Source organism: Aulostomus chinensis, chromosome 11 (assembly GCF_037954235.1).
Source record: "Aulostomus chinensis isolate RoL2024-O1b breed Wild chromosome 11, RoL_Achi_v1.0, whole genome shotgun sequence".
In the NCBI taxonomy this organism is placed as follows: Eukaryota; Metazoa; Chordata; class Actinopteri; order Syngnathiformes; family Aulostomidae; genus Aulostomus; species Aulostomus chinensis.
The window spans coordinates 12420001-12446071 of NC_141330.1; the positions used below are offsets into that span (position 1 = coordinate 12420001).

At 42.4% G+C, this 26071-nt stretch overlaps 3 protein-coding genes across 6 annotated transcripts in view; 2 read left to right on the forward strand and 1 right to left on the reverse strand.

Moving 5' to 3' along the window:
• Window positions 1-3632, forward strand: part of tbrg4 (transforming growth factor beta regulator 4) — a 9609-nt gene extending 5977 nt beyond the window's left edge. For all 4 annotated transcript variants that reach the window (XM_086217215.1, XM_086217218.1, XM_086217216.1 and 1 more), the window contains exons 8-11: window positions 1331-1582; window positions 1734-1845; window positions 1940-2054; window positions 2671-3632. In XM_086217215.1, coding sequence (XP_086073341.1) covers window positions 1331-1582; window positions 1734-1845; window positions 1940-2054; window positions 2671-2772 — 581 coding nt within the window. In that variant the 3' untranslated portion in view covers window positions 2773-3632. The remainder of the gene's footprint in view (window positions 1-1330; window positions 1583-1733; window positions 1846-1939; window positions 2055-2670) is intronic.
• A 488-nt stretch (window positions 3633-4120) lies between these two features.
• nacad (NAC alpha domain containing) lies at window positions 4121-19201 on the forward strand. The gene is made up of 11 exons (XM_086218574.1): window positions 4121-4361; window positions 5430-5538; window positions 8103-8389; window positions 8479-13852; window positions 14080-14325; window positions 14745-14836; window positions 16037-16105; window positions 16231-16377; window positions 16458-16592; window positions 16713-16835; window positions 18191-19201. The coding sequence occupies exons 2-11, from the start codon at window positions 5454-5456 to the stop codon at window positions 18203-18205; spliced, it is 6573 nt and encodes a 2190-aa protein (XP_086074700.1). The 5' UTR covers window positions 4121-4361; window positions 5430-5453; the 3' UTR covers window positions 18206-19201.
• glipr2l (GLI pathogenesis-related 2, like) lies at window positions 18979-25044 on the reverse strand. Its single transcript, XM_086218575.1, has 5 exons — window positions 24678-25044; window positions 24059-24167; window positions 21878-21981; window positions 21366-21443; window positions 18979-19717 (listed from the first exon to the last, which is right to left on the reverse strand). The coding sequence occupies exons 1-5, from the start codon at window positions 24688-24690 to the stop codon at window positions 19542-19544; spliced, it is 480 nt and encodes a 159-aa protein (XP_086074701.1). The 5' UTR covers window positions 24691-25044; the 3' UTR covers window positions 18979-19541.
• Window positions 25045-26071: the final 1027 nt, after the last annotated feature.

Below are 26071 nucleotides of genomic sequence, written 5' to 3' on the forward strand. Positions count from 1 at the left end.
AACCATTTCTTTTGACAACAATGCAATTGTTGTCACGATTCATGGTTACCGATATGATTCAAGGATATTGGTTCGTTTGGAATCCGAAATAATTCAGTGACTTGAAACCGATTCAGTAAAGTTTTATCCAAAAATTCTACCAGCGTGACTGTGAAAGAAATACCTGGCTACTGGACAGTGCAGGTGAAGTTTCCGAGATTCCTGTTGTTTCTTGAAAGGGAATCAGGCGTAAAGTAATTATGGATATAAACAAGCAACAAGTAAACAATAATTAATAGCAATGCATTCACGTTTTACTTGAATAAAGTGCAGCCAACACTTGAGGTTGAATTAACAGGAGCTTTAACTTTTCTGCTCTCATTTTCAATATTCAATACATTTTCAATAAAAGTAGAGTCAGTGCCACCAACATTTCAGCACTGGGTTTACCTGCTACTTTTGCTTTTACATTTCCTACAAACAGCAAGCAACTTATTTGGAACAGCTCCGTCTTTGCAAAAGCCAAAGACTGCAATTGTGGCTTGATCATTTCTCGCTCGCCGGCTTCTCCTCTGTCATCTGCCATGCTACGTTTTGTTGTTCTGAAATTAACACCGCTGCTGGCGCGTGGCGATGATGTCACCGACAGGCAGACCGAGTCGAGGAACGTTGAACATCTTTATCATTAAAAGTACTAAAAAACACATTTATATAAATTCTGCTGTGCTCACATGTAGTGTGTTCTTTCCTAGTATGGATACAATCGATTATTACATTTTAAAACGATGTTAGATGGATATGTTTCATCTGAGGGCCAACTTGCTGAGCACAGATCCATGTAGTTGGATCATAGGAATATAAATCGATACATCGATGTAGTAGATGACACGCTACACCCCTACTGATATATAAATGTAACATTCATGGAGGAATGTCCCCGTGGTATAACTACTGAATAATTATCTCTCTGTTGAACAGGAAGTGACAGATGAAATTTAAATGATTTTAGATATATTCGTCAAAGGCTGTCATTCATTTGTAGTGGTCGTTTGAATCAGGCAGCCTATGTCGTCCTTGGTAACTGGTTCATGGATATTGCTGGGCGTTGTTGTGAAATTAACGCCCATTGTTCATTAATCTTGAATCTCTCATGGCTCCACAAACCACTCGTCTCGTTTTATTAAATAGCAATGCAGCACTAAGATTTTTGATGTATTCGATTTTTTTTTCTCTTTTTCCAGATGTGAAACATAGCAACGGTCGCTATGCATTTTTCAAATGCTTTTGAGAAGCGCTGATACGAGTGGACTGACAATAGTCCTCCTGTCTTTCTTTTTTTTTTTCTGTTAAGAGGGAAGGCCAGTTCGTGTGAAGACCTACCATCAGAAGCTCCTTCACATCATGACGACTCTGTACTTAGAACATCAAGGGTCCTCCGAGCCTGCAGCCTCTCTGCTCGCCATGTCTGTCCCATCCAACCCGGATAGCACTATCCTGCTGTCCCCTCTGCAGATCAGTCTAAGAAAGGTTTTACTCCATTTAGTGGGTCAAAGAACGGAGGCCCTTCGCACTGGAGTTCAGACTGTGTATGGATGGACTATTGGTAAGGGTTCCAAGTTAGACATTGATTATTAGATGGCTTTCTCATTCATAGTCTCACAGCTGTTGTGTTACTGAAGTTTATGATGCCAGAACAAATGTTTAAAGCAGTCAGACAGCTTTCTGTGGGGCTAACGCGTCTTTCCTCTTATCAGAAGGTGAGGTGGTAGTGGACTCTGAAAACAGACCTATTGACCTGTCAACACTGGAAGCCCCTTATCTTCTCAGTGGAGGAGGAGACCAGCCGTTACCTGCAGGGGCACAGCGGTGAGTTATGAAGGGGAAAACGTTAAGTTTTCTCGTTTGAATCTCGCTTCTAAAATACTTGTCTCTCTGATTGCTCGTCTCTGTCCGTGCCCAGGGTTGCTTTCTTGGCTTGGGAGTACCCTAATTTTTGCTCGAAGACTCATGACCTTCTTGGACGTTTTAAAATGATGAAACGACATCTTCAGTTGGCTGGATTCATCATCGTGGAGGTAGGCAGGAGAGCTGCTTTTGTTATTATATAACCCCCCGTATTGGAAACATACATTTTAAAAAAATGTACTGTTTCCAATACATTCATTTTTTAAAACAATGAATGTATTGAAAACATACATTTTTTAAAAACGTCATTTCAATACATACATTGTACATACAAAAATGTGTTTTAAATCCCTGCAGATATTTGTTAATATCACTGTTATTACACATCAATAAAAGCTGAAATATTGTTGCAATCAGTATTTATATTTAAGTGCAAAGAGGCAGAGATGCTGCATTGCTGTTGCAGTATCTGAGGCCATACAAACAATGTACCTTTTACTTTGTCAGTACTGAAAGTCAGGTGGGTCCCGCTGCAGTCTGTGGTAAAAATAGAGCTGTAAGCCACCAGCCGCAGCTCTACCTCATCTAGGCCAATCCAAGCCCTCTCTGTCTCTCATCTAGGACAGCCTCCCCTGCCAACTGTAGCATTATTTTTCTTTCAGGTTTGCAGCGATGCAAGACCTTTATAATGAAGGCATTGTGTCTTCCTGAAAATAAGGGTGACATGTTTGTGTACGAGCATGAATACAACTGTGTTTGGTTTCTCTGTCATTCTCTTGTTTTTAGGTTCCATATTATGAGTGGTTGGAGCTGAAGACAGAAGGCCAGACACTGGCGTACCTGAAAGGAAAAATTGGGAAGTCTATAGCTGAAGACATGGCCAAGTAAAGTGGGTAGTCTGGTGTAAAATTTGTAGGCTCAGCGAAAGTGGAGCTTTCCCAACTAAATAGAACCAGAGAGAATACACACGCATACACACACACACACACACACACACACACACACACACACACACACACACACACACACACGCAAACACGTATATGTATTGTATTTCTGAGGAACATCACTATTTATATAAGTGTGTGTATATATGTATATAAATTGATATGTATGTATGTGTATATATATATATATGTATGTGTGTGTGTGTGTATATATATATATATATATATATATATATATATATACATACACATATATATACACATATATACACACACATATATATATACACATATATATATACACACACATATATATACACATATATATGTGCATATATATGTGTGTGTGTGTGTATGTACTGTATGTACGTTTCCACTCAGAACAGCATTGCAGAAAAGCTCTCACACTTTGTTGGTGAAAAATATAAATAAATAAAAGATTTCAATTTGGTTTCCTTGGCAACATGTGGGGTTTTCCCTGTTTCCATGGAGATGACAAGCAGGAGGTTTTTGGAGCCGGGGAGAGACCAAAATAAACAGCAAGTCTTTGAGTAGTCCAGGGGGGTATTCCAGAAAGTGGGGTGTGTGAAAAATCTTTAGTATGTTCACCCTGACATGATTCCTGATGATCGCGTCAAGCACACATGCGAGTTGCTCAGAGGTGATGAAACTAACTATAACTACTGACCATACGTTCTGGAATACACCCCCCGGCATGCATGTTGGTTGATGGAAATAAACGGATTATCTCTGAATATGTGTGGAATTATCTCATGATGCAATAAAATTGTTTTATTGCAATTCGCATTTTTGTTTTTTTAAAAAGTTATTATGACTTCCCCATTAGATCGAAATAGAATGTGTGATTGTACTTTGTTGCCTGCACCATGAGGCATTAAATTGTTCGGTGTGAAATTCAGGCAGATGATGCTTAATTTCACATTCAACAGCTACAGCGGTGGCAAACTTCTCTGGCTGACTGGTGTGTGACTTTGCATCAGCGTTATTAGAAAATGTCAGAGCAGAAACCACGTTGTCATTGTGTTCCCCGGTGATTTATTCAACGAGTACAACACAAAAGACAGATGAGTCATGCTCACTAAATGAAGTTTGTTAATGAGTAAAGCTGTTGGTTTCCATAGAAAGTCAAATATTTCAAACATCGTGGATACTTGTTAGGATGACAACAGCATCCTGTATATAGACAGGATTAAATAATACAAATGTTCTGCTGCCAGAACTTCTTATGCAACATTATGCGCAGCAGCAGCAGCGCTCTGACATCAAAGGCTGGTCGTCTCAAGTGAGAAGGAGCAATGAGATGATGCAAAACCAGGGATGCAAATGTGATGACAGAAACCAGACTGATTTATTTATCCAGAAATCATAAAGGAAATGTGGGAGGGGGGATGTTGACAATCAGCCCAGCTAGCACTCGCAGCATTGATGTCTTTGGTCATTACGGCACACTTTTAGCAACGTGTATGTGCAGATGAAGAAGATGTGCTAATCGTCTGATGCTTGCCACAGGTAATGGAGCTTCACTGATTTATTCGGCACCTTTCCAGCTGATACTGGAGTTGTACTCAAACTGAGACAACAATTCTGAACATTTTCTTGATTTAACAAGTTATATTTACAGAGGCCGTCTAGATTTCAAAAACAGGCTATTAGATCTAGCGATGGCTTCTGCTGAGCTGTTACTCTACTGTGGGATGTTTTTGGTTGCCATAGAAACAACCTCTGCGCATCATTTGACTCGGTGCTGCCGCCTCCTCGCTATCTTTCTATTTCTATCAATCTTGCACTTGCTATCTGTAAAAGTATAGAAAGAGAGAGGCAAGAGGACCTGGGAGGTGGCTGGGATGGAGAGCAAAAACAGATGCTCCTACCGCCCTCAGGGAAGTGTTTCCAGGATCAGAGCAGCATTGTGGTTGGACGCACAACATGCTTTTAGGTACTGCATCCTGAGTGTTTCAGTTTCAGTTTCTCCACATTGTCTTCTTTTCCTTGAATTCATCTCCTTTGCTTGATTTCTCCATCATTGTCTTGTTTTTGCAGTACTGGTCCTCTCCTTCATAGTTGAGGGCAGCACTGAGAGAGCAGTGGAAATCTGCTGACATCATCTCCCAAGATCCAGTCACAGCTTGGGTGGGTGGGAGGGGCAGAGAAGGGGAGGGGAGGGAGGGTAGCAGGAGTTGGGCATCAAGAGAGAATACTGCAGATTCTACACATATAGAAAGACACACACACACACACGCACATATTCAGATGAGCTGGATCCTGAGCCTCTAAAACACACCCCCACAACAGCAGCATCACTGTGCTGCACCACACAGAGAGGGAGGGAGAGAGAGAGAGACAGAGCAGTGAATACTCCCATCTCTCCCCTTTATCTCTCCGACTCATACACAAACACACACACATAGACAGACACGTGCTGCAGGGGAAGAGCCGAGTATTGGGTCGCTGAGCATTCAGGTCCCTCTTCTTCCTCCATCTCTCTCCCTCTCTCTATCTCTCTCTCTATCTCTCTCTCTCACTCCCTCTCCTGGTTCACCTTGTCTGTTCTGGCTGTATGGTTTATTGTTGCATCAGAGCCAAAGAGAGGCAGCTACAAGCATGCCGGGGGAGAGCACTCACAGATCTGTCCCCACCGACAAGCATCCAGAGACGGCAGCTGAGGAGACAGGGCTCCCTGGACCAGGTAGGACCTCTAGGGCTTACTCTTAGGGAGGGGAAAGTGAGGTGTTTAAGCTGATAGATGTGGCCAGAGATGTGAGCATGGTCAGGAAGAGGTTAAGTGTATTACAAGTGGAAAGGATTGAACACAGTCTTGGCAAGATAGGAAGCATAGCTGACATATAGAGTGCCAGTCTAGTGAAAGTGGACTGCTAAGTGCCTTGTACAGCCAGAGGAGAACATTCAGTTCAGACTTGAGTCATTTCAGTTTGATTTTTGACATGTGGAGTAAAGCTGTCATTCAAATGCATGTTTTATTCCTCCTCCAACTCCTTGCAAACGACTCCCTTCCAGAGCTGTCATCTAAATCCTAATGAAACAATATCTTATTTAAATGTATCATCTGACTTCCAAAATATTTCCTCCATCTCTATCAGAGCCCCCCCCCCCCGCCCTAACCCGAGCCTCCTCACCCCCATTCCTCCTCCCACCGCCTCATCCTCATCCGCAGCCACATCACATCTTTGCGAGCTGTCAGGCTAGTGTAATGTGGCTCCTCCCTTCCCCCAGCTTCATCAGGAACATGACACAGCAGCATGGCAGACCTCTGTAGGGGCAAACAAACACACTAGAGATGCAACTGTTTTTCATTGCTTGCTCCTGAGGAACTGAGAAAAAAACGATGAATAGGACAGAGAAATAGGAGTCTGTGAGGTCAGGGCTCTTTTAGCAATGTCTACTTAATTTCATTTGTATGATATCCACATAAGTCTCCTAACTGCTCTGAGCTCGATTTGGATATTTTGATGTTATAACTTCCCCACTGCCCTGACCTGGCTCAAAATTAATATTTCTTCTGACCTGTACTCGATGAATATAAGAGGATGTTTGAGAAGTGGTTATGGTTAAAGAGGGCTCAGATGAGAAGTATAGGAAACTAGTGGGGTGTCTTTTCTTCGTGGCTCCATCACAGCAGTAACTGGCTCCCCTTAGGGCCTACAGGCCGGCACCGCAGCCTCTGTGACGCAGCTCCAGTCTGCTCATCTTACTGTTTCTCTCACTTACCCTGAAGGAGACTTCCAGGTTGGGCCAGGGAGGGGAAGAAAGGTACACGTGTACCAGATTATTTGATGGAGTGATATATACTCTCAGATATAATACATTGGTCCAAATGTTCTATGACTCAAATGTAAATGTGACATTACTGTGCACATTTCTGCCCATGTCGTTTTAGTTTGTCCTGCTGGGAAAAAAACAATCACATGATCAGGATCCATTTAACCCATATTTGACTGAACTGAGCATATGTGTAGTGAAAAATAATAGCTAAATGTCCATCGCTCTCCTTAGTGGCAAGTTTGAGTTTCTAAGGCATGACTCAGCATGCTCACAGAAATACCCAGAGCTTATTATTGGGGCTGTGATCAGGCAGGGCTGCTAAGTGCTGATGCCTGCATCTGCTGCCACAGATAGGGTGGCAGAGAAATGCAAGACGAGGTATACTTTTAGCAGAGAAACATGGAGGCAAACATGAAGCAAGTCGCAACTGCAAGTGAAGCCGTTATTCATGTATTAAAGAGACATTCTGAAGGAGAGAGGAAAGGGAGCGGCTACAGAATCAAGTGATATCTGATTTCCTGGCAGAGCAACTGTGAGTATGAGTGTGTTTTGTAGCTGGCACAGAGCTGAACCACTTGTGTGTGATAATGGCCAATCAGCATCTGGATTGAGGTCACAATGGCAACGCCCCAGTTAAGAGAGAAAGTGAAGGCTGTGTTTCCTCCTTTTTGTACGAGAGAGATTTATCTCACACCCTTAAGGGATAGTTCAGCTAATGTATAGTTGCATGTAATCAATTCAGCATAAAATCCCTATAGCTGCACAGTAGAACTATATGACTGAAACGAATGAAGAACATAGCTTGATATTCAACTCTCACAAACAACTGGTTCTTCACCACCCCTGACCCCATTTCTTTCATTCACCCTGTCATTTCATATCTGTGATTTCCCCCCACTCCCGATGACACTTGTGTAGATGATAGCTTGTCGACTAGGGCAAGAGGACAGAGACGACCGTAATTCAATAACTGCTCCTTTTGCCTCCAGCTAATAGTGTGATTGTGCATGTTGATATTGGACGAGAAAACAAGACACTGGGGGTGGTAAAGCACTTTTCTTATCAGTATAGAAAGGTTATTTTCTGTTTTTACCACTGAAGGAAAAAAAAACAACTTTATCCCTCTGTTAAAAAAACAAGTTTATCTGCATTCAAAACTGAGTCAAAAGTGTTTGTTGAGTTTACAATGGTTAGACTAAAAAGAGCAATTTGCAGTGTCAGAGAAACAGACAGTGCTAAGTGACATTTATTTTAATCTACTAGCTACCATCTCAGTGACATTTTTTGAGTGGGAGAAGAAAAGTAAAGCTAAATCAAACACAAAAACTAACCTAAATAGATGTTACTTTTGTTTTCATGCTCAAAGTCACGGTACACTGAAGTTATTTTAGTAAGCTATAAGTAAGCAGATATTCCCATATAAGCCCCCATATTTACATGTTGTTCTGTGTTGCATTCTGTGTTTTTCAGACATGACCAGACATCCGTCTACAGACTCCACTCCTAGTGACAGTGGCTCTTCTCCCAGTGACAGTGGTTCTAGCCCATCTCCAAGTACTCCTCAGAAGCTTCTCCCATCATGCACATCTCCTTTTGGGCCCCGACTATTTCATGCCACACCTAGTTCCTCTGGTACTCCAAGACCTCAACCCGAAGGCTCTGACCACCGTCACAGCAACACACCCCGACTATCTGGAAAGTTAGGTGGTCATGGACCTTGTGGCCGCCATGTCCCTGTTAAGATGGAGAGAATTAAGGTGTGTGTTACATGTGTCAGAGCACATCAGATGCTAACACACATGGTGGATTATGTGAACTTTAATATGAATGTATATGTAATTTCCAGGTGTTGACGGGTTTTGAGGTGGAGAGTGACTATCAGGAGCCACAGACCATTGACACAAGGGTGGTGATGGGTCAGGAGACACTTCTCAAGACAACAGAAACCCAGAAAGGAAAACCCTTAGCTGAGCCGGGCGGTTTGGCCATCTCTTTGCCAGTGATCCCAAGATTTCCAGATCCTCATGCAAACGAGCCCCAGCTGGAAACCAGCAAAGAAGAAAGCAAAGGCCAGTTCCCTCAAAAGAAAGAGGATCAGGAAAAAGACCCTGTACAGCCATCCACCACTCTCACACCCCCCATCAACAATCCAATATCTCCTGCCTCCTCTCCTCAAGAGCCAATCACAGTTGATGAAAATTTGATAGACAACTTGGAGGAGGGTCAAACCCCCTCTCAAGATGAAGTGCCTTCCCTCTCCTTCTCAGAACAGGCTTGTCCAGTGGCTTTGTCCTTTTCTGAGCCAGCTTGTTCTGTTGACCCACTACGAGTGGGTGTACCCTCATCACTCGACCCAGACTTGTACTATACAGCCCCTTCCACCCCAATTAAGATGGCTTCACGCTCCTCGCACCTTAAACATAATTCATATCCTGGCTCTCCAGCCTCCCCACTCTCCCCTGGCTTGCCCTCGGACAGCGACGACCTCTGCTCGCCACTTACCTCTCCCTCTGGCTCTTATATCACGGCAGAGGGAGGCAGCTGGGCCTCATCTTACACATCGTCCACCTCCCCTTCCACTTCTCCCAACCTGCTCCTAACAGAAGAGGCGCAAGAAGCCCCAGCTTGCTTTGTGGGCTCCTTATCCGAGATTGGGGATGAAGTTGGGGAGGAAAAAGGCAGAACAGGTCCAGAAAGGGAGGAAGAGAGGGCTGGTGACTACTGCTTATACCATCCTGAGGAGTATGTCACAGATCCACGGATAGGTATAACAGGGACAACGATTCCTGAGGAGGAAGAGGCTCCAAAAAGGGAAGAGGTTTCCAGAGAAAGTTGTCATCCTTGCTGGGTGACGGAAGATACATCCTCTCGTAGGAGCAGTAGCAGCCACAGCAGTGACTCTCAGGAGGATGGGGGCGAGTCTGAAAGCTCTCTCTGCCCTCTGGAAGAGGCCAGTGGAGGGAGGGGAGAGTACTCTAGATCCATGCAGGCAAGCCTAAAACTGCAAATGGAGGCATGTATGTCAGGGGAACATTATGGACAGATGGATGATCATCCAGACCTGGCATCTACTGCCTTGAGTCCCGATGCAGAGAATATGACCATGGCCTCATCTAGCCTTAGCCCTGATTCGCCTGTCATCCTGCTGGATGCCCTTTGCCCTGGAGCCTTTGACAGGCTTGGTCCCACTTCTTTCATGCTGTCTCAGGCAGCCTGTGCTGAGGATATACCAGTTGAGGAAAGGATGATTCCTGCATCTCTTATCTCCTTTCCTCTCCACACCAGCCTTATTTTTAAAGCTGATTCAATGGAAATCACCCTCTTCCCCACAGAGGATGAGAATGAAATCGTCACCGACAGAAACGAAGAGAAGGATGTTGATGCATATGCAGCAGGAGAAGAAGAGGCAGATGTCGAGGATGATGATGATGATGAGGAGGAGGAGGATGACGATTATGATGACGATGATGAGGAAGATGATGATGAAGATGATGATGATGATGACGACGATGGTGAATTAAATGATAATGGGACTGCTGATGGTCATGACCACAATGGTGACAGTGGTGACCAGGATGAGGCAGGTGAGGAAGCAAAGGTAGAGGTGAAGGTGGTTGAAGAAGAAGAGCAAGAGGATGAAGAGGAAGAGTATGATAGCAAAGCAGTGGAGGACCCTACAGATGAAGACAGCTCAGCATCCTTCCTTCATTCACTTTCAGAGACATCAATAAATGAGGGGTTGGATGAGTTCTTCTGTTTTCAAGATGATACAGATGACTCATTAGATTCTGCCTCATATAATGGGGAGGAAGATGAGCGCCTATACAGCACTGAGAGGCACGCACAATCACTTGAACCAGCGCCGATGGATGCACTTAATCCCACAGAAATCCAATCAGAACCTGAGCACGGATCTACCATTGCAATAGGTCAAACCAAAACCTTGCACTCACAAGTTAGCACAGACAAATTAGAGGAGCAACCTGAAATGACATGCCTTTCTGGAGCCATTTCTTCAAACCTCAACAAATCAGAACCTCTTACTGCTCCTAAATCCCCTGAGCCCCAGTCAGACATTGAACTGGAGTCTACTGGTGAAATATGTCAGGCCCAGTCTTCACACGTGCAAGCAAGTTCAGCAGAAACACTTCAGGACCAGAAACTAGCAATCTCTTGTGAAGCACACTCCTCCAGTGAGCTGAATGGGAATGAAGTGATAGATGTTGCTGGTTCTTCCGATTCTCTGGAGCAGCCTGAAAATGGTCCTGATTTGAACTCATGCGCCACTCCCATTGTTACTCCTGCTCAACCTGACCCTGTCGCTCCAGAGGTCTACCCCTCCCTTCCTTCTGACACATCCATACAAGAAACTATCGACCTGAGTCATCCAGTTCTTGTAGAGGAATTAGAAACAACCCAGTTCAAAAATATTGATTTGACACAAAGTGATGACCTCTCTGAGGAGGAACCCACAGCTGAACCAGAGAGAGATTCTTTCAAATTGCTCATTAAGACTCGTCATCCTCCACCATGCCATGGAACTGCAAGTAAACTTGTATTATCAAAGTCCTCCTCCAGTACACCTGACAGACCTGGAGGCGCCAAAGCAATATGTCGGTCCAGGGAGTCTGACACTGAGCTTGACCAGAAGAATGGGAATGTCCCAGTTGAGTGTCGAGGCACAGATTCTGGTTCCTCTCTTAATACTGGTATGGCCACTGCCACCAATGACTTGAATAAAGGTGTTCTTCTACTCTCCTGTCCTAAAGACTCAAGTCCAAATCCAAGTAATATCCCTGTTTCTGCCTCTCCAGAGGTCATCTCAGGGCTTTCTGATAACCTGACTCTGACCCCTGAACACTTTTCTGGTGACTCTGCACAGGAGAACTTAAGGGAAAACACCCTGAGTACAAGTGAAAGGGTGCTGGGAGCTGTTGGATCCCCACACTCTCCTCTGGCCATCTCACCTAAAAGGGAAAACTCAGAAACAGACACAAGCAGGGGAATTGCTCTTGGAGCTGGTGCATGGTGTAGTGAGGAGCGAGGGTTAGGTTTAGGATCAGGGTCTGAGTTTGGAGTATGGGGGGCAGGAGAGTCCCTTTCCCTGTCTCTTGGGAAGAGATATGAGTTAGAGGCAGAGAGTCTACTCATGTGTGACACACAGGGACAAAGCACACAGACACCTGTAGCTCCCAATATGAGCAGTGAAGTGTACAAAGATTATGACAATGTCCTGGGTTCTGTTCTGGATGAGGAGGATAACAACAGTCTGTGTGGAAAGCAAGAGCCAATGGGGGGTGAAGAACAGGTAAGAAAGGGAACCTCTGAGTCCAACTTGGCTTGTTGGAAGTCTATTGAGGAGATCTCGGAAGCAGGAGGAGGAGAGGACGGAAGCTCCAGATTCCCAGAGGATGATGTCAATAATCTAAATCCAGACAATGATGGTGATAACACAGACACACAAGTACAAGACACTTGGATGAATTCTAACAATAACATTGATGTTGCCTTTGACTCATTGGACGTAGGTATGTGTGGAAGTCTGAACGCCCTGTCAGAGGAAGTCAGACCTCAGTGTCTGAGCTTTAGTGTCAGGGAGTCCGTGTCTAATATTCCACTTGAAGATATTCCACCTCTGGTTTCTGACTCAGTGCCAGATGAGGAGCGAGAATCAAAAGACAGTCTCCTAAACAAAACATCAGACACAACCCAGACAATCTCCTCAAAGGAAGATCTCTGTAGCTTGTCAGTGCCATTCGTTAAAACTTGTGTAAACAAAGATTTAACGTGTCAATATTCACCAGATAAAACCACTTCAAGATGTCAAACCAGTCAGACAATCACCCCAGATAACAATACAGCACTGTCTCTCCTACATGGATCCTTCGGTTCCTTTACTCCTAAATGTAAATCTAACGAATCCAGACCAAGAGGAAGTTGTCAAGACAAAGCTGAAAATGCTGGTCCCCAGTCAGAATCAGAGGTGGTGGTGGAGACTCAGTCTGACGGCCAAAGAAACAGTGATGTCAGTTCCGTGACTCAGAGACTTGTTGATGAACCAAAGACTAAAGAGGCCTTTAGAGGACAGCAGCGTGTTGTTTGTAACTCAGGGGAAGAGGATGATGAAGACAAATCAGAAAAGAAAAAGAAAGCAAGAGATACAGAGAAAGATAGCAAAAAGGAAGAAATAAAAGCTGCTCCTGCACAGAATGCCTCAGAACAGTCTCCCCGTCACACTAAAAAGGGAGAACTTTGCACAGATAAGCCAAATGCCACTAAGAAGGGGAGAAGAGGGAAGCAGAAACAACACAGGGCATCCAAGGCAGGAAGTCATTCAGACTCCAGCCCTGACACTGTTGATCAAAAGACACCTTCTGTAGCAGCTGGATGGTCAAAGGGGGATGCAGACAAGAGTACAACTGAGACAGGCCAAAGGGCAAACTGTCAAGCTTCATCATCAGACTGTCTGGGCATGACATCTGGGACAGACAAACATGACTCTGGTCAACAGATGCAGGGGGACATCAGTGAAGTCAAAGGATACTGCAATTCTGCTGAGGGTACCCCAGACAACCTTAATGTGTTGGCAATGAACCAAGAACTGCAACAGGAAAAAGTGCTCGATAACAGACCAGCAGTGCTTGATAACAGGCCTCTGTCAAATGAGAGAGGAATCACAGTGGACATTAATGACAACAATATCAGTACTGACCATAGCCCACCTACTCAAGACACCATATTATATTCTTTCACCCCGATTTCTTCTTCAGCCTCTCCAATTTCCTCCTCCTCACCTCTCCTGTGTGCTTCAAAAGAGCCACCAGATGATCTTCCCACACCCGTGCAGGAATCACAACCTGTCCTCCCAGCCCAACAACAGTCAACGCTGTGCCACACCACCTCTACCCTTTGTTCTACCTCCCTTACAAATCAACAGGCCCCTCGTTCCCAATTTCTCCCAAGCAGCAACCTCAAAGATGTCACCACTACCCTTCCTACACCTGCTGCATCTGCCACAAGTGTCTCTTTGCCCTTGATGCCCCATAGCCTGTCCCAGCCTACCCAGGAGTCGTCTTCATGTATGTCCGGGGTTCAGGATTCAGACTCCATAGCTCTCCCCCAAACTCCATCCCTCTCACAGCCTCAGGCAAATAGTGACAGCCAGCCTCACAAACAAATCAAGGAAGGTCACTCATGGAGCACACAGGACAGGGGTAATGGTGAGTACAAAAATTACAGCTTGTTTGACTGATATCACAGTCTACTGTAGGACTGTTGTTTTATCTTTTCTCTTACAATCAGTTCTGATAGTTAATAGGTGCTTCAAGTTCCAATTGTGATTAAAAGAAAGAAGAAATGAGTGGAATATTTGGTTTAAGCAGAAATAATGAAGCATAGTTTGTTTATGACAGTTCCCAAATATGATCATCCGATTCATGCTCTGTAGGTTCAAGTTTGGCTGAGGAGGAAACGGACAGTGAGGATGATGGTGGACTTCCTCCACGTGGTCATAGATCTCAATCCGAAGGAGTTGCAGGAAGCAGAAGTGAATCCATGCGAAACCCTGGTCCATCTAATCAGCTGGAAATCCAGCCTTTCTCTTCCAAACAACTAAGCGATAGACACTCGAGCTGTCCAATGAACCACAGCCACAAAATTTCTGAAGAGACTGACCTATCTTTCAAAAACAGCTGTGAGTTGTTTCTGACCTTCTATGGTGCACGGGAATCCCCTAGACTTCTTTCATTCATTACGATCTGTATTTCTCTTTCTGTTTCTTAAAGAGTAAAAGCAAAAATGAGTCCTCCTCTTTGTTGCATGTACATTTTTGACCTGAAAACTGATGACGATGATATGAAGAAAGCATTTGCCTTTTTCTGGGATGTATGGATTCTCCTCACTGTAAAGTTGAATGATGGACAGTAAGGTCCCTATTGCTGCAGTGACACAGTAAATTTGATGATGAAAATCATTTAACTATCTAATAAAATTAAATTTTCCTGTTTTTATTTGATCACGTTTTTGATTTTCTTCAGGGTTGCATGATTAGCATGACAAAGATGAGACTCACAAGTGCTCTCATTACATGTTGAATGTGTTCTCACTGAATAGGTTCCATAGTGGCCTCCTGTAATGAGTCTGAGAGTGAGGGATCAGTGCCTGAGCTGGAGGAGCCCGAGCCACTCAGACGGTCAGAGCCACAGGTGAGTCGCTTCCTCTTCCTTTTTCAGTTCCCGCTGAGCTTTTTGAAATATCTTTTGTAAAAAAGATGACATGACAAGAGATGATAACTGTTTTTCAGAATATATTATGTGTGACATTTTAAAGTTTCCTACGGAGTTATAAATCACAGTATTCAACAATTACACAGTCCACGGTCCCTTCTCAATTAGAGATTTACAGAATGGGAAACTAAAAACTAACATTCAGAAAACTTAATTTCCCCAAATAAGGGTAATTTATTTGCAACCTATTGTGCCGGCTGCAGATAAAAACAACAAATCGCTGACAGAGAGGTTTAAGTAAAATATAAACAACACCTTTGTGTTGTCACAAAAAAAGCTTTTTGGCTGCAGTAGCATTAAATATTCGTAAAACAGCTCTCATTAAAAAAAATACTCATTTTAAAATTGATAAAGCAAATGCAACATATTACAGGGTGACTTTGCTGTGATGCCCTGAGGACAGTGGGCATGAAGGGCCTGACAGAGTGAACTGTGCTCCAGACAGGTGCTAAAGCAGTGTGGAAGGGCTGTAACCCCAAAAAATAGGTTTGCATGGTTGAACATCTGGTTACCTTGTCTCAAAGTTAAGTGGAGTTTTGAATGTGTTTTCGGTTAAACGCCTGAATAAAGTCAGCGGTTAACACAAGCTTAAGAAGGTGTACCATTTTGCTCTATGTGATGAAATGCGTAATTAACTACAGAGCTTGTGAAGCGTTCATGTGTCTTTAAAATGGCGGTTAATGCTAACGAGAAGCTAAACCAAACTACAGAGGTTGTCACTGACATTAAACATCATCATACTGAAAACATGGAAGCTAGTTGTGTTGACAGCGGAGTAATTTGTTTGTGGTGGTTTGTTTATAGCATAATGTTAGGTTTGATTGCATTCACGCGTCAAATATCATAAAAGTGATGTTTGTTCGTGACGATTATTTTGCTTCACAAAAGGTGAGTGGTTCATTAGCTTTTGTTTGCCAAAGGCATTATTTTTGTCAATAATCCCAGTGTAAAACGCCCATTGGCTTTTGGCCAAGGGAACCCATGGTGATGCTAATTTTTGATTTGGCCAACACAAATACTCTACAGTACAGCACATGGGCTCCTAATGTTCCACTGATATCAGATTTCATATTTACCATGAGAAAATATAAATGAATTAATATTTGGTCTCTCCTTCAGTCTATATCCTCTGCAGATGAAGGGCTGAACAGACCCAAACAGAGCCGCAGTGAGAAAAAGGCCCGCAAGGTCAGTGACGGGCTATAAAACTGATTATGGAAGTAATGCTTCTTTTCATGATGTTGATTATGACACCAGTATTTTATCTCTGCTAATCTGTGTCTTTTTTTATCTGCTGCTATATGTGTATGTAGGCCATGTCTAAACTGGGTCTGAAGCCTGTCCATGGTGTGACCAGAATCACCATCAGGAAGTCCAAGAGTATCCTGTTTGTCATCAGTAGACCAGACGTATTTAAAAGTCCTGCATCAGACATTTATATTGTGTTTGGAGAGGCAAAAGTAGGCCTTTTTTAATTTTCTCAATTATTTAAGCTTTGTTTTAAACATTGCCGTACTTACTCCTCTCCTCTCCTCTCCAGATCGAGGACCTATCTCAACAAGCTCACAAAGCAGCTGCAGAGAAATTCAAGGTGCCTGTGACCTCCTCTCCCCTGGCCCCTCCTGTCCCACCCAGCCTCACTATCAAGGAGGAGAGTGAGGAGGAGGAGGAAGAGGTACTCACTGCTTTCAAACACCAGCTATTGCACTGATGTCAGCACAGTATTCTTGACTCTCTCTCTCTCTCTCTCTCTCTCTCTCTCATATGTCTGTCCCTTTCTCTTTCTATTCATCAGATGGATGAGGGGGGTCTTGAGCAGAGGGACATTGAGTTGGTGATGGCTCAGGCCAACGTGTCACGAGCCAAGGCTGTCCGTGCGCTGAAACACAACAAGAATGACATTGTGAATGCTATCATGGTGAGGAGGAGGGAGGGGGAAAGAGGAGAAGGAAGGAGCAAAGGGTAGAGGGAGGGCCGATGGTGAACAAAATAATGAGTCATAGCAAGTGAGCTGGGAGAGGGCAAATGACAAGTAGAATTTCTCCCCAGTAACCGCGTAACCTCTAGAGTTCTGAAGGACATCAGTGTGGGTAAGTCAATGTCCACCAGATGGCAGTAAGAGCCTGAACTGAGCTAACTGTTGGCGCTCCAACGCCAGAAGGCTGTCCGTGTATGCAAACATGGTCCTGACTATTTCACAGGTGTTTCTGCATCTCTTTATATGATCTTAAACAGCAAACCAGTATTTCTTATCGATGTTTTACACACATTGAAAAAATATACAATTCTTCAAAAAATGTGCTAACACTCATTTAAAAAAATAAAATTAGCTGGGTTTTTTTGGTGTTTTTTTTTTGTGTGTAAGCATCTTTTTCATGTGGCTGACTGCCGAACCTGTTGAGGTGTACTCAGTGGTGTACTGTAGACAGTAATCGTAGCTTGATGGATAGATTCGGCCTTCCAAGTACTCAAAAATAGGTGTCTTGAACTCACAAAGGGTTTTTTTTTTCCCCCCATCTTGTGTCACTTAACTTTGTAAATCTGGAAAGAGCCACCCACATATGTATAAAGCTGTTACGAACAATACAACTATTCACAATAGCAAAGACGTTCACAAATGACTGTTTACAAACTCTCAAGTACATCATCCGGTATAATCCACATCCTCTCTATACAGCCATATGCTCAGAAATATACAAAGGCTTTGATTTGAGTTAAAAACAAACTAACCAACTGGAACCAGCTTGCTTGAGCTCATTCCCACTCGTTCACAGTGGTGCAGAGCAAAAACATGAGAGTTTGTTGGTTATCAGCTCAAATCAAAGCGTTTGTGGCTTACTGAGCGTATGGTTGGAAAGAGGAGTCCAGGGTTTATGGGACGATGAACAACATTTGTAAAGTACCATGTTTTGACAGTTTCACTTTTGCCAGTAGCAGTAGCTGAATATACCACCCCCCCCCCCCCCCGAAAAAAAAGAAATGATGCAAGGGGGAAAAAATACCTTGCTGAGTTCAAGAATCCTGTTACTTTGTGCTTGGAAAGGAAAAATACACTTTTTGGGTAGAGTATCACATTCATGAAATGACTCAAACAAATTCTGGTGTATTTTGTTTACCCGGATGTATACTTGGTGCTCAAGAACCGTTTAAGAACAACCATATTTATTTGAGAAGCTAATTGGCGCATTCGTTTTGGGTTTGGTTATTAGTCACCGCTCGTATTTCAATGTAACACCCTTTACTGACGTTCTCGCACTCTTTGTTTTTTAACAGGAGCTGACCATGTGAATGGTGAAGACCTTTTCAGTCCTGAACCCCCCTCCTCCTCCTCCTCCAGCCTATCAAGCCTAAACGCCACTGACTCCTCTGTATCGCTGCTACTGTATTGTTGCATCCCCCAAAATCTGCTAAATAAAGTCTGTTACGACATGAGCTTCATCATTAGATGTTTTATGCCAGGATAAAAAGAAAGTGCAGATATTAAGTGATATATTTTTCAACAAATTCAGTTTGTGAATCTTTCAAAAGTTCTTTCTTATTTAGGTCACTGGAATCTTTCTTTCTTTATGCTGCACCCGTCAGTCACACAGGCTTTTATAGATTCAAACATGGGAAAAAAAATCCTTAAATTACAACTTATCGTCAACATTTTTGACAAAAACCTGGTCATTTTTAGATGCATTTAGATGCTTTAAAATTTTGCATATATGAAAAAGTGATTGTCTTTCACTCATCTTTGACTCAGTGTTATGTTTGTATGTGGGATTTCTTGGCCTTGTCATGTGGGAGGGTTTATTTGCATGCTGCTCGCGTGTAGCGGACGCCAAAACTGGACTGAGATAAGCAGAGCAAAAATAATTATTCCAGCAAAGGTTTTGATTTCTTTAAAAAGCATTACAAGCAGACTGTGTTGTGCAATTAAAATGACATATAATTGCTTCAGTTTTGTAGAAAGCAGTCTGCAGATATGACAGAAGTACTTGGTTCAGCTTAATCTGTTTTTAACCTTTGAATATTTATGCAAAAAGACCTTGAATATCCTCCTAATAATAAATACAGTGTTTGGAAATGCGCCTAAATAAATAACAAACTGACAAAGAAACTATATCAATAGATGATAAAATACAAATTTCACATTATGTGGAAAAATATCAAAGTGCGATTCATCATGGAAATTAAAAAAAAAATAAAAAATTGAAATGTTACTGATGACTCTAGAGTTCCTGGAGAGATTCCCAAGCATTTTTGCATCTTTTACTTTTATTGTACAAAACTTGTTAAGCACACAACACACAAATGGGACTGAACGGTTCTGCGCCGATGTATTTGAAGAGTGTGAAAATATGACATTACAATGATAAATAAATTAATTACTGTGTCACAGGTAATGAAATGACATAAGCAAGACAATCCCATCCAAATGTTTTGTTTGCAAATAGTGATGACTCAGTCACTCTGAACACACGGGACACTGATCCCTGTTCAGTATATAGAATCCATGCAGGATAGATGTTCCATCATAGGCAAAAAGAAGTGGCGCTCCCCTGAGTGTTCTCCACAGCAACGTGGGCCTTAAACGTCTCCGGGAAAACTGAATAAATGCCTTTGAGGTTGAGTCAAGTCTTCAGGAGGTGGGTGAGATCGTTATAGCTGGGAGGACGTTGTTTTCAAAGTGTCCCTGGTTCGTGATATTCCCAGCTGGAAAGTATCTGGCCACCACGAAGGAAGAGCCGTCAGACGCGGTGGCCTTACCAACACCCAGCTTCTTACTGCTCTTCCATACCATGGCTGTGAAATGGCCTGCAGGTGGTGGGTGAAAGATAAACAGAAAGAAATGAAAGAAGGCAGAAAAGTGTGTGTGTGTGTGTGTGTGTGTGTGTGCGAGTGTGTGCGGGCATAGAGTGACACTGTTAGGATATAGTTGAAGTTAAGTGCAGACAATGCTGAAGTTCCTGTAAATATTTAGAAAAACGGGAATCCTATTTCCTCCATCAGTCACAAGCTTCTTCTTTCTCCAAGTGCTCCTTTCCTCTTTTTATTTTAATTTTTTTTTTAACCGAACATGTTATTAGGTGTGAGTTCAGCCTTCTGTTTCTTGTGTTGAGTCTGGATGGCTGTGAGAAAGCAATCAGGAGGAATCAGGGGAGTCTGGAAACAACACAGAGGTTCCTCCATGGCTGGTCACTGAGTCAGACAACCACATGCTGCTGCAGTTAATGTGAGGCTGAGACAAAGAAACTGACAAAGAACAAACAGAAAATGACGCAAAACAAGGCAAGAAACGGAAAGACGGTGATGAAAACATGGAAAAATGATAAGAAATAAGACAAGACAGGAAGATTTCGTGATATGAAGTGCACAAAGGTGTCACAGTAACATTTAGTGTTACATATGTTGATCGTATTAGTACTCAGGGCATTTGAGTAAAAGTCATACACAGAAATGAGACATTTCAAGAGAAAGAGCAGGCCCAGTTTAAGAGTGTCTGTAACAATGATTTAAACATATTTCTCTGTATCATGTTTACTGCCACAGAAGACCAAGAAATCAAAGCCACGGCAGCCATTTTGATCATGTCATTGCAAAGTAAACAAAGGTGTAATAAAACATTAATAATGGCTCTGTTCCATTTAGCAAGGCCAGGGTTCTGTTACTGGCTCACTGCAAAGCTTTGTGATGCTAAATAGAACAAGGCAATAGTAAATTTGATCAACTGCGTGTTTACCCTGCTATGACTAAATGGCCTATGGTGCAAGACTTGCGTTTCCATCGTTTGACAGTTACACTTCAGCTATAACAAACAACTGATGACACGTTTACAACATCTGTAGCGGCAGTAATAACAGTAGATAAATGCTCTTTTGGCATCATACAACTCCTGCAAAATGATAAATTTGGTCTAATAACATTTCAAGAAAAGCTGCATTACTAAATGATTTTTCTCCCTTCAAGTTAAGTAGTTGGCGAACCAGAGGTAGCTGTCAGACTGCACATAGGTTCTTTTTCCTAATTCCTTTAGACAATTGTTTTATTATGACTTATTATTATTTTTGCTCTTTGCGCTCTGCCCATAGAGCGCGTGTTATGCAACCTCCCTGTAGCACCGGGGTTAAACAAAACTCAGACTGTGGCAAAGGCTTAAAATGCTCATCTAAATGTAAAAGAGCCGCAAAAGCTCTAAATAGTTAATGAAGTATTAAAAACATGATTGGAAAGTTGAATCAAATAGATTTTCTGCTCAACAACGTCTTGGTTAATCCTTTCTAAGTAATTTAACACTGAGTATAAAAGCCATATCGTGATGCACTTTATGAATACTGGAAATTTCGAATGATTTTTTCTTCCTGGTTTCTGTCCTCCTGCCTAATGTGTTTAGCTAAAAATTGAAATGTGAGAGGAAGTAAGTGAGACTGAGCTCAGGGCTGAATACTGGGATGAGTTATCTCACCAGTGCCAGACGAGAATCCAGGTCGTTTGAAGTTGTACTGTTTCACTTCATCATACCAGCGGTCGGCCACGTCTTTTCCTGCTCATGCACAGGACAGAAGCCATACAAATCAGTTCAAAAGGACAAGAACTCTACACAACAGAACCACTAATCCAAAAGGGGTACATTTTATTTACACTGCTGCACTTTATGTCACCCTATGCGGCACAGATGTCTCATGACTCACAGTGTCCTGGACTGACATAGTTCTGCAGTGAGTCACGGTGCCTGAGCTCTCAAACGGAATGGGAATTTTGGGGGGGAAATGGATCCCAGTTGTTCATGTGAAGGCTGAGATAGTCTGAATGAGGAATCTACTTTACAGATTTAAAACAATTCTTTCTATGAACTCAGGTTTCATATTAAAGGAAGACCACAATTTTTTTTTATTGTAACTGTGTGAGAAAAGCGTATTCATTTATGCATCACACACACACACACACACACACACACACACACACACACACACGTACCTGATTGGTCATAGGAGGCCCATGCTAGGTTCTCTCCACAGCTCCCTCTACTGGACTCCACACTGTGTTTCAGGATGCGTGTACTGGCCAGACTCTCTGCGTAACTGTGGAGTGATACAAAGAAAAGAGGAAATCACCACTGAAATGATCTTCTTAATTTTGAATCCCTGCTGCAACTCTCAGTCCTGTACTAGAGAGATTGCCTCTGCGAATGCTGTTTTTTTCTTTTTCTTTCCCCAGCTCATTAGTACTTCAGATGTAGCCTTCCCAGAGGGCTTAATTTTTGAGATTCTTTCTGCACTGGGCTGTCCTTCGCAGCTCCAAAGATAAACTGCTTTAAAAAAAGTTACTTCAGAGGTTTGGACTGGTGCAAATCTGCTGTAAGCAGATTAACCACTTCCTCTAAATAAGTACATTTAATATTTGCATTGAAATTAAAAGGCCATTTGGGTCTCCTACTGTATATCTCCACTGAACTGTTGGATGTTGTAAAGCTGGCCATCAAAACCCCAGTGTTCATGTCCATAATGTATACAAAGATACTGGCTAGGATGGAAGATGGGATGGACTGACCGCATTTTCTATGAATTCTTACTCATTGCAGGATGCTTTTCAGCATTTAACCTCCAGTTATTTCTTTTAAAACACTATTTTGACACTCATGTGTCTGCCGTTTGACTCAGGGATGTCCCCCTCCCCCATTCCATGAATGCTAATCAGGCTTCATTCAAATTCATGGAGTTGCAGACTGGAGAAGAGATAAGAGATAAGAAGTTTCATTGTCATCATACAACAACATCAACACAGGGCTACATTTGGGATAGGCAACACATGCAGCTAATCACATGATTGTGTAGATGGAATGACCATGTAGCAATATACAGTACTATGTGCTCAAGATCAAGCAGAGGTCTTGTCATCTCAGTTTAACTACATATTCATGAAATGTTCTTACACACAAATTTGTTCCTACACCCTAAAGCCCTTAATTGGGTTTTAAAGATACAATAGACTTTGTGTTTTTGTTTGTAAGATGAACTGAGGGACGAATAAAAGTCCTAAGTATGTCGGAAAAACTTCATGCACAAAAACCTCATGAGAACTTCATGAGTTTCATGAGTCTGACTGATCAGGCTAATGCTAACTTTGATCCAAACATGATCTGGCCTAAACCAAGATCATTTAATTACACCAACCTAAGTTTTTGTGTCTAAACAGAATCGGACACGTCAGTAGTATTACCATCATCAGTTAGCAACTTTTGTCAGTGTATTAGCCTCAGTTAGCTACATGTTAGCCTTTGTTAGCAAATGTTTTATAGCCGTTTGTTTGCTGCTCCCTTGAACAGACCAAACATATGACTGAAGAATATATAAATATATATACTATTTTTTTATTAATATCTTTAAAAATGTCACCCACGCATACCATTAGGGACAACCAACCATTAGTAGCCTGGCATAGTTCTCTTGGCAGCAGCTGGGAGTTCCCTCTTATCAAAAGTACACATTTGTTTAGAACTGCATGTTAATCTGCGTGATTACCGTTGTAAAAGAGTTAAGGACACATGAACATGGGAAGGTATGAAACACGTAGCGCTGCATGATATCATTAATACGTTTTTATGACTTTATTGACATAAGGGAGGGACACTTGCTCTCATAGCAAAAACTTGCTACAGTTAGCATTAAAAGACAGCCAGCCGGATTATAATTTGACTTGCTTAATAAGGCGTTTCATTTTGAATTAATCAAATGTATGTAGAAATACATGTTAGGAATTAAGCTGTTTTTTCCAACACGGACCTAAATTGTGCATTAACTGTATCTCCATAGCTGGAGTACAATTAAATGTTACTCAGAGGGATTAAAAGTATTAAAAGTCGATCAGACAAAGCAGTTTTCCTACAGTACCGATTAAAATCTCTTTGTTTTTTTTTTGGTAATGGTGATGTGATAAGTCTGGAAATCATTCAGGCCTCATTTGAATGAACTTTATAGTAGTAGCAGCAAATTAGCAACATAGCCTGTAATTAAAGACAAGGACCCAACTGACACTACGCGATGTTATGTGTTTTCAGTTTGACAGGCTGAGCTAAAACTGTTATCCTGAGCGATTTGACAAGTGTGGTTGTGTGTAATCCATGCTAATTTGGTTTATAATTTGTCTGTCTCAACCCACCGGGCAGCCTCTCTGCTCAGCTTGCTGCTCAGCTTCAGTGGAGGAGCTTGGTGTTTCCTCCTGTACTCATTATGGCACTGCAGCACCTCTTCAGCAAACTGCTTGGAGGCTTAGAGATATAGAGGGGAGGGAGAGAGAGAGAGAGAGAGAGAGAGAGAGACAGAGAGAGAGAGAGAGAGAGAGAGAGAGAGAGAGAGACAGAGACAGAGAGACAGAGAGAAACAAGACGATGTTTTATACATGTTTTCAGACTATAAAGTTGGGCCAAAACCTGAGCCTCACCACCTACAGTCTAACCTTCAGGCTGACCTACAGGCTGACCTCAGACAGTGATTACCAAGTCTGCAACAGATGGTGGATTCAGGGTAGAAAACGTCATCCCCCATCTGCCTGGTGCCTATCACTCACTGGCCTTTTCTTAAATCCCACAATCTCTCCAGTACTCAAACACAATAGGCACATTCAAATAGCCCAACACAACAACACAAATGCTGCCTAACTGCCAGCATTGAATAAGAACAAACTGAAATCTCTCTGGAAAAGATATCAGTGATTCAATCTGCACTTTTATGCAGTAAATTAACTCTGATAAAAGTTGAATGACACAGTTTCCACTTACCTGACTTCCCCATGGTGCTGACACAGGAAGATAAAACTTCTACAGGAAAGCAGTTTCTCTATTTGCTGCTTTCAATTTCTCTCCTTGTTGCAGTTTATCTCATGCTGATGCTCTGAAACATCTGCTAATTCTTTTGTTTCAGGCCTTCAATTCTTATCTCACTCCTCCCTTGAACTTCGAACAGCTGTGCAAAGTTCCCCTTTCACAGTCTTCTTGGTTTAACATTCATTGCACAACACGCGCCTTCCTCAATCCTGTGTTTCACGTCATTTAACCCAACAATGCGCCTGCCTCGCTCTTGCAAGCCACACGTCCAACTATCTGTCTGTCTTTACGGCAAAAGAGAACACACCCACTCCTGTCTTCACATTCCTACAAATGAAAGGGGAGCCCTCTCAGTAATCGGTGACATCATCTCTGTGAGACGTATGCCCTTATATGGCTCTGAGGTTTCTGTATCTTAGTAGTAGTTGGTGGGAATGTTTTTTTTTTTCTCCTCGCCCCAACTGTGGCAGGGACAGAAGTTTTTCTCACAATCAACCCTGTCATGAGGCAGCGCTGTGATAATGTGCCACTGAACGAGGACAATAACCACTCAATGAGGGTGTGTTGTACGTGACTGCTCTCACTAATGCTCATAATGTCAGTGCCTCCATGAAAAACTTTTACAGGGTACTTTCCACTTCTGTCTTTCACGTTTTTTTTCTGACTTGTGGTGTACAGGCTTCCCCCCGTGCAGTGAGTAAATAGGCGACTTCCTTTAACCTCTATCCTGCGTGAAAACATGATTGACATACAATTTGACACACAGACACACACATCATACCACAGAAGAGGCTTCTCCTGTTTGTTTTGTCTCAAGGTAAGCTGCACCCTGCGCTCAGTTTTTTGGAACTGAGATATTTATCATCAAAACATAAAACCCCAACTTCTCTGCTTTAGAATTGCCACTCAAATTTTTTTTTTTATTCAGGCTTTACAGACAAAGCCTACTTTAGAAAAGTGCCCTTCAAATGGCTGATTTATTCCTCCACAGCCTGAAATCGATTGGTATTTACAATGACGGCAGCAAAAACTTCTCTGATGAAAATGCTCAACTTAGAACAAAAGAATGTAGAAGCTTTATCGGCAAAACTCCCATTGTAAATGGGAGTTATTCACACTGTTGGGCCTTCATAAAATGAGGTCAATAAATGTCTTTTCCACTTGCTACATGCTGCCTGTCATCATTTTAAACTGAATACCAGCTTGCATTTAAAAAAGTTAAGTCACTAAGCAACTTAAAAAAAACAAACAAACAAAAGTTGTCACTTCTGAACGACCGGAGGAAATTCTAAAGAATCAGATAAAACATGCATGAACGGATAGAGGAAGTCAGAAACAAACTGCAGCTA

Bases quoted from the DNA above. Each gene is read 5' to 3' on its own strand.
- nacad (XM_086218574.1), top strand. From the start codon at position 5,454: ATGCCGGGGGAGAGCACTCACAGATCTGTCCCCACCGACAAGCATCCA. The intron at 16,106-16,230 runs GTCAGTGACGGG...ATGTGTATGTAG, and splicing joins GTGAGAAAAAGGCCCGCAAG to GCCATGTCTAAACTGGGTCT. The intron at 16,593-16,712 runs GTACTCACTGCT...TCTATTCATCAG, and splicing joins GTGAGGAGGAGGAGGAAGAG to ATGGATGAGGGGGGTCTTGA.
- glipr2l (XM_086218575.1), bottom strand. The intron at 21,982-24,058 runs GTGGGTTGAGAC...ATCACTCCACAG, and splicing joins CTGAGCAGAGAGGCTGCCCG to TTACGCAGAGAGTCTGGCCA. The intron at 19,718-21,365 runs GTGAGATAACTC...CACCACCTGCAG, and splicing joins TGGATTCTCGTCTGGCACTG to GCCATTTCACAGCCATGGTA.